At 38.4% G+C, this 13,480-nt stretch overlaps 2 protein-coding genes across 10 annotated transcripts in view; one reads left to right on the plus strand and one right to left on the minus strand.

Moving 5' to 3' along the window:
• The window catches only part of NF1 (neurofibromin 1), a 299,237-nt gene that overhangs the window by 73,207 nt on the left and 212,550 nt on the right, over nucleotides 1-13,480 (minus strand). The gene's annotated exons all lie outside the window — the stretch shown is intronic.
• On the plus strand, nucleotides 568-10,186 carry OMG (oligodendrocyte myelin glycoprotein). The gene is made up of 2 exons (XM_002718940.5): nucleotides 568-7,026; nucleotides 7,912-10,186. Exons 1-2 carry the CDS (start codon nucleotides 7,024-7,026, stop codon nucleotides 9,238-9,240), a joined length of 1,332 nt encoding a protein of 443 aa, XP_002718986.2. The 5' UTR covers nucleotides 568-7,023; the 3' UTR covers nucleotides 9,241-10,186.

Consider the following 13,480-nt stretch of genomic DNA (forward strand, 5'->3'; position numbering starts at 1 on the left):
GTGGTACTAAAAACTCTGTGCTTCTGGACTCCTGGCCCAACACTCTTTTCAATAACACAGGATCAAAGAGCACCTACTTTATATGCTGAAACCTAGACACACACATATTACACAAGTATTCTGTCTGGTATAGGTGGTAGGAGATGTAGTGAGTTAGAAGGATCAGTAACTGTTGTAATTAACCTAATTCTGATTAAAAAAAATAATGAAAACCTTGGGCATCTATTACTAAACACTATGGGGCTGGTGCCGTGGTTCACTTGGTTAATCCTCTGCCTACAGTGCCGGCATCCCATATGGGCGCCAGTTCTAGTCCCGGTTGCTCCTCTTCCAGTCCAGCTCTCTGCTGTGGCCCGGGAAGGCAATGGAGGATGGCCCAAGTGCTTGGGCCCCTGCACTCACGTGGGAGACCAGGAGGAAGCACCTGGCTCCTGGCTTCGGATCGGCGTAGTGCCAGCTGTGGCAGCTATTTGGGGAGTGAACCAATGGAAGGAAGACCTTTCTCTCTGTCTCTCTCTCTCACTGTCTGTAACTCTACCTGTCAAATAAATAAAAAATAAATAAATAAAAAAGAAACCAAAGCGTTGCTCACAGGGGGCCCCGCTCCTACTTTACAAAACAAAAACAAAAACAAAAACAAAAAAACAACACTATGGCACTGGTATATGATTAAATAAACAGATCAATAGACTAAAGTTCAAGAACAGACTCAAAATATTAGATCAGTGGGTACAAGTGCTGTCTATCTGGAAAAAGATAAAACTGGACATACATTCCACACTGCATTAGAATAAACAAGGAATATGGGTGGGCATTTGGCATAGGAGTTAAACTGTCAGCCTGGATGCCAGGATCCTATTTTGGAATACCTGAGTTATAGTCCTGGCTCTACTCTCAATTCCAGCTTCCTGTTAATATACACCTTCTGGCAGGCAGCAGTGACGGCTCTAGTAGCTGGGTCCCCACACCCATGTAGGAGACCTGCATTGAATTCCCAGGGCCACTGTGGGCATATGGCTGAGTGAATCAGTGGATGCAAATTCTCTGTGACTCTGTCTCTTACTTTCTCTCAGCCTCTCAAATAAACATTTTTTAAAAGAACAAACACCAGAAATCTAAATATAATTCATGACCTTATATGTATAACAGGACATATTCCTTTGTAATCTGGAAGTAGGAAACAATTTTCCTAGGAAAACTCAAAATCTAGAATCAATTAAAAAAGGGAAATTCAATTACATCAAACTTTTCAATGTAAATAAAAAACAGAGCATCATAACAAAGTCAAAATACACAAGGCAAGCTGGAAAAAAATTGCAACTTTAAGTCAAGACAAAGTGCTGATATCAATAACATTTTAAAAGCTCTTAAATGCAGAGCAGGCAAAAGACCCATAACATAAAACTGAAGAATATTTGAGACAATCATTGAATAAAATACTTACAAGAACCTCATAAACCTATTTAAAGATACACAATCAACTTTGTGATTAGAGAAATGCTTTCAAAATTATACTGGGATCCTGGTTACCTATCAGATGATATAAATTCAAACTTTTCAAACCAAGTTTATATTAAGGCTATGCACAACAAGAGTCTCCAATACACTGCTAGTGGGACTGTAAAATGGTATGTTCTACAGCGAGGAACTTAGTAATACTTAGAAAAATTCTAAATGTGTTTACCCTTTTATCCAGCAATTCTACTCCCAGGGATCTTTTCCAAATACTTCCTGAGGTTATTTAGGGACAGTGGTATTCACCATGTTAAATAGCAAAAGTCTAGAAACAATCCAGATACACATCACACCTGACACAGTCCCAAATGGAGTCCTAGGCATCATGATATAGATGAGACAGATCCCTATGTACTGATACAGAGTCATCTTAAAGGATGTATTATTAAGAAAAAAGAACAAGACATATAACCATATATATGTATATATACATACAAATATACATTTATATAACTCTATATAGTGCAATCTTTCATATCAGAAGTGGCAATATAATAAACAGACATTTTTGTATACCTATAAAAAAGAAATATTAAGATACAGCCAAATGTTTTATGTAATGTTAAGATTTCATGAACAACAATCATCACCAAGGTAAAGAAGAAAACAGGATGTAAGAGTCAGAGAAACATTTCTCTGAAAATACCTTTTTATATAATCTGAGTTCAGTTATCCCTAAAAACTGACAGTCAACTGAAACAAATGAACCTAAACTTACATCCAGTTGATGATAACAGAAATATAGATACAAGATGCATTTCAAGGTGTGACAGAACACAGAAATGACTACACACCATTAGGAACATAAATTCTAATAGCAAACAAAACTGCTAAGAAATCTTAAAGTCCATTTAGTAGTCTGTAATCTAATTGTAGCAATTCTGGTATTATTTTGAAACTATTGTGGGATGATGCAAATAAGCAATTATGTTAATGCTGTTAGGAACTATTTATAGGACATATGGGGGATAGAAGAACAAATTAAATCTTCCTAAGGAAGTGAAGAGATAAATCCAAAATGAGGCACATTTTAGAGAACAATTGACTGAGGAAAAAATAGGAGTAGGGGGCTGGGTAAAGGGACTGATGCATGGGGATTTTAACCAAATAGTTTCCATATTGTCAGTTCTTCTTCCATGTATTTTTAAATACTTTATTGCATACTCTTAGTTGTTTCCAACTAAGAGTTCAAATATACGTTCAATCTAAACGTATTACAGGCTGAGAATTCCTGATCTAAAAATCTTAAATTCAGAATGCTCTAAAATAAGTCATACTTTATGAGTATCATGTCTATACTTAAAATGCTTGAGATTTCAAAGCATTCTGGATTTTGATTTTTGTATTAGGAATGCTCACCTGGTAAAGGCTATGCAAATATTCCAAAATCTGAAAAACTCGCAAACCTAAAACACTTCTGGTCTCAAGTATTTAGAATAAGAGACATCCAACTATAACAAAAACAGACAAATGTAATCAATTTAGTAAGTAAAAGGAAAATGGAAACTATTGATTGACATTGGCTATTCATTCCTGGCAGGTGATTTGTTATGCCTTTCAAAATGCTGAGAGATAATATATCCTAGAACACAAAATATGCAAATTACAGCTTTACCTAGAATATAATAGTTGTCTAATAGATGTAGCTTCCGACCACAGCAGACTTAACTAAAATCTAATGTATCTAAATAATATATAAAATAAGTTATAAGGGGAAGGCATTGTGGCTCAGTGGAATAAGCCACCATGTGGGATAGCTACATCCCCTTCCAGACTGATGGTTTCAGTGCTGGCTGCTCTGCTTCTGAGCTATCTCCTGCTAATGCAGCTGGGAAGCAGTAGATGATGGCCCAAGTACTTGGGCCCCTGCCACCCATGTGGGAGACCCAGATGGAGTTCCTGGCTCCTGCCTTTGGCCTGGCCAAGCCTGGGTTATTGAAGCCACTTAGCATGTGAACAAGAAGTTGGAAGATACCTGTATCTCTCTGCCACTGTCTTTCAAATAAATAAATATTTTAAAATAAAGTATGTTGTAATAAACACTTAAGCCTCCAAAAATTATTCTTTCTTTTGAGTAATATACTATTATTTTATTTCATGAATATTTCTAAAAGTAAGAACAGAGTGTTACAATTCAAATATATTGAAATTATCTTCCTTTTCCTTTGTGAGAATGTTACAGTAATCTCTCAGTAATATGAAGCAATTCCTTATACCATCTTCCAATGAGAATGGAATGAGAGACACTGTCACTACTATTGTATTAGAATTTTCTGCTATATTCAGAATCTAATCCTGATATAGCCTAAACTGAATTCATTTGTTAATGAAATAATATGTCCTTTCCTTCAAAAAAAAGTACTTACAAGTGTAATGGGAAGAGATATTTCTACTTCTACACTGTAGAGGTTCCCTACAATTAAAAAGCGAAATTTAAGTAATCAGGAAATAGTCAACTACTCATATTCCTTCAAGTGTAATGGCATATATAAAAGCTGAAACAAAATTCTACGTGTCAAAAGCAACCACCCTGTATTTCCACAACATTGTTGAATACACCTTTTTTAAAAACACTCTGATTGAAGGCTGCTTTCTGCAATCCATAGAAAGAATCTTACTAAGAGTCCAACTTAACTCTCAAAGTGGCAATAAAACACTAAATAAATAATAAATTCCTGATATTGCACACTTTAAAAAAAATCTATTTATTTGAAAGGTAGAGTTAGAGAGAGAGAGGGAGAGTCAGAGAGACAGAACCATAAGCTGGTTCTCTCCCCAGATGGCTGCAACAGCCAGGTCTGGCCCAGGCCGAAGCCAGGAGCCAGGAGCTTCTTCTAAGTCTTCCCTGTAGGTGCAGGGGCCCAAGCACTTGGGTCATCTTTCGCTGCTTTCCCAGGCGCATTAGCAGGGAGCTGGATCAGAAGTGGAGCAGCCGGGATTTGAACCAGTGTCCATATGGGATGCCTGTGTCACAGGCAGCAGCTTTCTTTGCTATGCCAAAATGCTGGCCCCTTAAATTTTTAAAGATATATTTTTAAAAATGTATTTGAGAGACACGGAGAGAGATCCCACCTTCTGGCTTACTTTCAGATGCCCACAGTGACTGGAGCTGGGCTGGAACAGAGACAGGAGTTGGGAATTCAATCCAGGTCTCCCACGTGGATGGCAGGAATGTAGTTATTTGAGCCATCACTGCTACTTCTAAGGGTCTGTGCTGGTGTGAAGCTGGAATCAGGACCCAGAGGCAGGACTCTGCCCCAGACACTCTGATGGGGATGCCTGTCTTAACTGACATCTCAACTGCCCACATGGGATGTCAGTGCTGCAGGTGGCAGCTTAACTCCCTGTGTCACAGCCCCAGCCCTGGCACACTTTTGAAATATGGACACTTTTTGAGTAACATTAGTTTTTTGTTTTGTTTTGTTTTTGTTTTTGTTTTTTGACGGGCAGAGTGGACAGTGAGAGAGAGAGACAGAGAGAAAGGTCTTCCTTTGCCGTTGGTTCACCCTCCAATGGCCGCCGCAGCCGGCGCGCTGTAGCCGGCACAATGGCAGGAGCCAGGTACTTCTCCTGGTCTCCCATGGGGTGCAGGGCCCAAGCACTTGGGCCATCCTCCACTGCACTCCCTGGCCACAGCAAAGAGCTGGCCTGGAAGAGGGGCAACCGGGACAGAATCTGGCACCCCGACCGGGACTAGAACCTGGTGTGCCAGCACCGCAAGGCGGAGGATTAGCCTAGTGAACTGTGGCGCCGGCCAAGGAACATTAGTTTTCTACAAAAGAGGACTCCTCAACTCTAGTTTCTTTTCTTCCTTCCTCCCTCTTTTTTTTTTTTTTTTTTTTTTTTTAAGATTTTATTTATTTCAGAGGCAAAGTTGCAGAGACAGAGAGAGAGCTCTTCCACCCACTAGGGCATTTCCCAAATCATCACAACCACCAGGGCTGGGCCAGGCTGAAGCCAGGATCCAGGAGTTTCCAGTCTCTATGAGGATGCTATGGCCCAAGCACTTGGACCATCCTCCACTGCCTTCCCGGGTACATTAGAGGGAGCTGGATTGGAAGTGTGCGAGCAGCCGGGACTTGAACCAGTGCCACAGGTGGCAGCCTAACCTGATACAACACAAAACCAGCCCCTTAGTTTCTTTTCTAAAAAAATAAACTTAAAATTTTAACACAGTAAATTATATTGGAGCCCGCAATTCAAATAATGGTAAATGCAATTTAAAGACAAAGGAGTTAGTAACAGTCATGAAGGGATTTCATGTTAATAATTGCTGTTTTTAAAATAGCAACGGTATGGTAATTAAAGCACATGGCTTTACTTGCTCTCTTTTCTAAGGTAAACTGATCATTCTGGAAATGAGATTTGAGTTTAAATTTTATACAGTCCACTAAAGAGTGGAATGACAGCAATCATAAATCTGATCGCATCCTATAAAACTCATGACCAAAGTTTTTCCTTTTATATTATTTCCTGTAATTTAAAGACTATAATATTTCTCAGAAAGATAATATATGAAAAAGCCACAGAAATCACTTGAAATTGATATTATTATTTTTAAAACACAAAATCAAATAAAGTCATTAATGTAGCACCAAAAATGTCGCTGGAGAAAACAACAGTCATATGCTCTTACCATCCATAGTAAGTTTCATGAAGAGCAGTAAGAAAACTTTATCCCTAAATACATAAAACATATTTATTTTACCACAGGAATTGATAATAAAAAGCATAAGATGCTCATTTTAAAATGTAGTGTAGCTTCTGCGTAGCCTTAGGCAAATGATCCTTTGTATTAGAGAAAGATAAAGGCAAAATAATCATGTTTTAAATACTTCTTTCTGTACCTTCTGAAAAGGATGAAATATTTAAGTGGTTAATAAATTTGAAAAGCTGATTGAACATAATAATCACTACAGCAGGGAAGGACATAAAAATCAAGCTGATTGTTTAAAAGTAACATGACAATTGTACCATTCTTTTTAAAAAGAACATAAAAAGGCAAGAAATAAAAAGCTTAATATCTTAGAAACCATCTACAAGGAAGGTCTAATTCATTTTAACATTTTTCAAGACATAAAAAGAATTCAAGTAGAGGCATTAAAAACCCCACAAATTCTTAACAAGCAAATGTTAAAAGGGGGAACCCCGGCTCCGACAGACACATTAGAAAGGAGGCAGGGCTGGTTCTACCACGCACATCTTCTGCCCTCTGACAAATCTGAGATCCATAAGCACGAGCAAGGCCATGGATTTAGCAAGGAATCTGTGCATTCTGTCGTGTGTGCACCTCTTGCAATAGATTTGAGTCAGCACCAATGACAGCGCTGCAGTCCTCCTATGTGGTACTGATCAGGTGGTTGCAGAGCCTCAGCTCACAGCAACACAATGCAGCTGAGCAGGCAAGCACAGCCACAGCCACAACCGCGTCCGACTCTCCACAGCAACACGACCTCTAAGCTTTAAGTTTCCGGGAGAAAATGAGATGCTGATGGTGAAGACGACACTATGGTAAGCTGTTATTTACATCAGTAAAAGAGCAAACTCCGAATATTTTTGCTTTTCCTTTTTTTTTTTTTTTGAGAAAAAGTCAACGTTAAGACTGAATATATATTCACTAGCAAGTGCATGCACCAGAAATTTGCTGCAGTGTCAGTGGAGGGATTTCTTTTTAATACTCATTTACTTGGTAAATATATATATATATATATATATATATATATATATATATATATATATTGCCCTATCCAGAAGATAGAGAAAAAAAGATATTTTTCCTTTAGAAAATGGCACTTAAATATACAGGAAAAAAATATCACTGCAGAAAACATGAGGTTTAAAGGTATGGTGTTGACTTGGATTTTTCAAGTGCTTAAAATGCTTTACAAGGATCTATTTATCTTAAAAAGACAAGCATGAAATTCCAAAGAGCTGCTTTAACATCTAAATAAAATCTCAGCCTACACACATACACACTGAGTCTTATATTACTGCAGAGATTTAAAGAGAGACATGACAGCCATTTTCCCCCATCTAAGAAAGCATGTTATCAAAAATAGTAATAGCTTAAGACTGCAACTCTTTATATTTGTAGAGAATGTCATTTTATAATATTAAGGTTCTGGGAAGCTAAATAAGAAAAAATATGGTAAAAGGGAGAAAATGCAGGATAGGGTAGGGGGAGAGAATCTCTCTCTACCACATAGCCCCAGTTGAAGGATTAGGCATTTGGACTATAAATGAAGGGGAGCTTTGTTAGTTTAATCACTGGAACAATTATAAAAGGACTCGACAACAAGGAGGTTTATTGAAAATTTTGCCTAATGCCAACTGACCCATGCAGATGCCTAAATTGTATTTGCATATTAAAAGAAGGGTGTATCTGTTTGTTTCCAGGCTCTGATGGAATATCAGATATTGAAAATGTCTCCCTGCCTGTTCATCCTTCTGTTTCTCACACCTGGTATTTTATGCATTTGTCCTCTCCAATGTAAATGCACAGAGAGGCACAGGCATGTGGATTGTTCAGGCAGAAACTTGACTACATTACCATCTGGACTGCAAGAGAATATTATTCATTTAAACCTGTCTCATAACCACTTCACTGATCTGCATAACCAGTTAACGCAATATACCAATCTGAGGACCCTGGACATTTCAAATAATAGGCTCGAAAGCCTGCCTGCTCAGTTACCTCGGTCTCTCTGGAACGTGTCTGCTGCTAACAACAACATTAAACTTCTTGACAAATCTGATACTGCTTATCAGTGGAACCTTAAATATCTGGATGTTTCTAAGAACATGCTGGAAAAGGTTGTCCTCATTAAAAATACATTAAGAAGCCTTGAGGTTCTCAACCTCAGTAGTAACAAACTTTGGACAGTTCCAACCAACATGCCTTCCAGATTACTTGTCGTGGACCTGTCTAATAATTCCTTGACCCAAATCCTTCCAGGAACATTAATGAACCTGACAAATCTCACCCATCTTTACCTGCACAACAATAAGTTCACATTCATTCCAGATCAATCTTTTGATCAACTCTTTCAGTTGCAAGAGATAACCCTTTACAATAACAGGTGGTCATGTGACCACAGACAAAACATTACTTACTTATTGAAGTGGATGATGGAAACAAAAGCCCATGTGTTAGGGACTCCCTGTTCTAACCAAACATCACCTCTGCGGGAACATGACATATATCCCACACCTGCAGGATTTACCTCAAGCTTATTCACCGTAAGTGGCATGCAGACAGTGGACACCATTAACTCTCTGAGTATGGTAACTCAACCTAAAGTAACCAAAATACCCAAACAATTTCGAGCAAAGGAAACAACACTTGGTGTCTCACTAAACAAAGACAGCACCTTCACTAGCACTGATAAGGCCTTGGTGCCCTATCCAGAAGATACAGCCACAGAAACGATCAAATCACACGAAGCAGCAGCTGCGACTCTCACTATTCATCTCCAGGATGGAACGGTTACGAACACAAGCCTCACTAGCTCAACAAAATCATCCCCAACACCCCTGACCCTAAGTATCACTAGTGGCATGCCAAATAATTTCTCTGAAATGCCTCAACAAAGCACAACCCTTAACTTACGGAGGGAAGAGACTACCACAAACGTAAAGACTCGCTTACCTTCCGTTGCAAGTGCTTGGGAAGTAAACACCTCATTTCTCTTAATGCTCAATGCTGTGGTCATTCTGGCTGTCTGAGGGTCTTCATTTTCTGATCTAATGAAAGCACTCTTCCCTGTTGTACAGTTGGGAAAATATGCCCTATCTAACCAGTGACTCAAGCTATATTAAGTATTCAAGAAAGCCAGTCTTACATTTCTGACTCTGATGTAAATGAAGTAACTTGTCTTAAATAAAAGAAGTGCACAATGTCTTGGTACTTGCTGCTATTTTACCGTCTTAAGTAAAACTAATGAGTTTCTTTTTTTTTAATGAAATGTTTTCTTTTTAAGGCTTCAATTTATTGCGCAAAATACAAAGCATCTAAACTTTAATATGTATTTTATGTATGTTTACACTGTCAGACATCTGAGAAAAAAATAAAAGGTCTATGCTCATAACTGTGTCGTTTGGCTTTCTAGTCATACAAATCTTATCTAGCAGAATAAAAACGACCTAACAGTTCTTGTCCCAGGGAAACCTTAGTGAAGTCTCTAAGGTAAATGAAAAGAGGCGGTATCCAAAGATTCTGCCACTGAAATAAAACTGTGGCTGCCACCCCCATGAATGGTTATGCCACATCATTATTTTACACACAAGCCATAATTGTTTTAAATCTAAATGATGTCCTGCTTCTAAGGAACTCTTGGCTACTTTACAGATTATATAATGGACAAAAGCTCTTCAAAAAGCTAGAAGACACTAGGCATTGCATTTTAATAAGGAAAGTTTAACTTTGGCTTTTTTGCATTTAAGAAAAGTATTAAAAACCAATGAAAAGCTTTAGTTTAAGGCAGGTAAAGGAATGGTTTTAGCTTATATTTAACAGACCATTTACTACTGAAAAATTTAAATATTTACAAAATTAAATCCTGTTAGGGCAATAGAGGGAAATTTATCTTTTGTACATTCAGAAATTAGAATCTGACTTACCCAATAACAAAGCACAACCCTTAACTTACTTAAAGATAAGATCAGTTTATAGATAAAACCATGGGGTCTAACGAGCCTGGATGGTACTGAGGGAGGGAGAGAAGAGAGATGGGATTCATTTGGTGCTGGAGCCAGGAAATGAAGCCAACTGAGGCAGACTGAGGACTAGGGCCAGACATGGGGTAGAGCTTGCCACTCCCAAACTACAATGGGACTCAAGTTAGATGAAAATCACTGAGAAGGTTCTACAAAGACAAAAGTAAGTCACCTTATGAATTAGTGACAAACCTAAGTTAATGGCCAAGAGTCAGAAGAAGACTCAAAAAAAAAAAAAAAAAAAAAAAAAAAAAGACTAGATTAAAATGCAAGACAGGGCAACTGAGATAGGTGAGCCACAAATGAGGTATTTAATTTATGAGACGTACGGAAGAATCTAATTTCAAGCATTTCTAGAGTTGGAAAAATAATACTGAAATTTTTTATGTTCTTGAGAAATTTTTAAAATTCAGATGATCTTCTCTTTTGGTTTAAGAATATTTATATTTAGAAAGAGAAGAGTGGGCCGGTGTTATAGGGTAGCAGGTAAAGCTGCCGCCTGCAGTGCCGGCATCCCATATGGGCACCGGTTAGAGTCCCAGCTGCTCCACTTCTGATCCAGATCTCTGCTATGGTCTGAGGAAGCAGTAGAAGATGGCCCAAGACCTTGGGCCCCTGGACCCGCATGGGAAGACCCACAGGAGGCTCCTGGCTCCTGGCTCCTGGCTTTGGATTGGCACAGCTCCGGCTGTTGCGGCCAATTGGGGGGTGAACCAATGGATGAAAGACCTCTCTCTCTCTCTGTCTCTCCTCTGTGTAACTTTTTCACATAAAAAATAAATCTTTAAAAAAAAAAAGAGGAGAGTAACAATATTTTAATGGACTTTCTAATTTTTTTCTTTTTAAGAAGGTTTATGGAAAAATTACAGTTAAGCTTCAATAAAATGATTCTCCTCTTGTTATCTAGTATAGTGGCTCGTAAACATTTATCTACTGCAGTAAACCTAAACGGCTCATTGAAGGGAATCTTATCATGAAGAAAAGGGGTTATGTGAAAAAGTCTCCTAAATGATTTTAAAATGCATTCATTGCCTAAGTGAGTAAGCTGCCCCTACTGCCACGCAAACAGGGACCCAGTACATTCAATAGCCCCAAAAGAGACACAGTGTTCAGACAATCCCTTTCCTACCACAAACCTTTTTTTTTTTTTAAATTTTGAAAAATACATGTACTGAGTTCCACAGAGAGCAGATTTCTTAGAGGCAAGTGTCTTTCACTCTGGGGATGCCAAGATCGATGTTTTACAATTCCTCGGAGGGCGGGGAATACACCAAAGTGAAATCATGGACTACAGCTTTAGGAGTACCTATGGATTTTATCAGCAGTACTCAACATGTATGCAAAAAGTAGAGGAAAAATTCAGGAAACTTACAAGCACAACATACGTCTACTATTCAGACTAAGTTCTTAGAAATATTATCTAGCCTTAAAGTAATTGGAAAATATTTCCTTACAGAAATGGTATTATTATCATTGTTAACGGAAGAGGGCTCATTATTTGACATTAAAGCCAGTACTCCTGTATTACTGGGATCTGTAAACATTTCAAATGCAGTAGTCCTCAGTGTCTTTCTAGCTCATCAGATACAAATATATATATGTATATATGTATATATATGTGTGTGTGTGTGTATATATATATATATATATAAGTATATGTGTACAGTCCCTGAATTTTGATGGTTCAACTTAAGACTTTTCATCTTTGTGATGGTGCAAAAGGATAACCATAAAACCATTCTGTTTCTCAACTTTCAGTACAGCATTGAATATATTACATGAGGTATTTAATACTTTATCATAAAATAAGCTTTTTATTAGATGATTTTGCTCAGTGGTAAGCTAATATAAACTGCTCTGAGTACATTTATGATATGCCGGGTGGAGCTATGTTGTTTAGGAGGTTGGGTATATTGGTATGTAATTTTCTAAGATGAGGAGCATTGGTAAGTATATACCTGTGCCTATCTACAACTATCCCATGCACCCATCCCTAAGGTTTGGCTCTGTTTTACAAGTAACTTGCCTCTGCCACTTCTCAGCTACATAACCCTAAATGCATAACAAAAAAAAAGTACTTTACTGTCCTACATCTCATTTATCATCTACAAAACGGGCTAGTAGAATGTAGAGTGGTTTTTTTCTGAGGCTTAACCAACATAATTCACATAAAGCCTTCATGTCCTATCCTACTCATACATGCTATTCAACAATCTGTAATGATGCTACAAAGCAAGAGCAAATTCTGTTCACTGACACCCAAAATGTCAGCCAAGAGCCAAAACAAAATTAACAACTTGATAAGGAATGATACCATGTACAGCAAACTACCAGACAACATCATGCTAGTGAAAAGTAAGTCGTATCTTTATTACAATCAAAACCAAAACAAAGATGCTCATTACTGCTATTCTTTTTTTAATATTATTTGGGAAATTCCAGAACAAAACCTAGAAACAACAGATAAAACCATAGGAAACTAATAAGGTAAATGATTGTTAGCAGGTGAAAGAATTACATACCTTATAGAAAGAGACTTCCAGATCCAGGACAGGCAGGGCCTGTGCTATGCCCCTCAGAAGCGGGAAGCAGCTATAGAATCTATGATGATTCTATGCCCTGCAGCATCCCTTAAGATTAAGATCTGGAATCTCTGAGAGTGGAATGATATAGGCAAGCAGATAGGATTAAGTCAATTAGGTTTGTGAGCTGGAAGATCACTCCTTCTGTGTGACCTCACACCCCTTCCTGACCTCACCTGTATGCCTACCTGCCAATCAGATTACTCTCCTTTGGGAGTAGATAAAAAGCCTGGATCAGGGCTGGCGCTGTGGCGCAGTGGGTTAACACCCTGGCCTGAAGGGTCGGCATCCTACATGGGCACCTGTTTGACATCCAGCTGCTCCACTTCCGATTCAGCTCTCTGCTATGTCCTGGGAAAGCAGTCGAGGATGGCCCAAGACTTTGGGCCCCTGCATCCGTGTGGGAGACCTGGAAGAAGGTCCTAGGCTCCTGGCTTTGGATCGGTGCAGCTCCAGCTGTTGCGGCCAACTGGGGAGTGAACCATCTGATGGAGGACCTCTCTCTATCTCTCTATGCTTCTTCTCTCTCTAACTCTGACTTTCAAATAAATAAATAAATCTTTTAAAAAAAAGAATAAAGATTTATTTATTTTTTACTTGACAGTCAGTTACACATAGAGAGGAGAGGCAGAGAGAGAGAGAGAGAGAGAGAGAGAGAAAGAAAGAAA

This window comes from Oryctolagus cuniculus, chromosome 17, assembly GCF_964237555.1.
Source record: "Oryctolagus cuniculus chromosome 17, mOryCun1.1, whole genome shotgun sequence".
NCBI lineage: Eukaryota > Metazoa > Chordata > Mammalia > Lagomorpha > Leporidae > Oryctolagus > Oryctolagus cuniculus.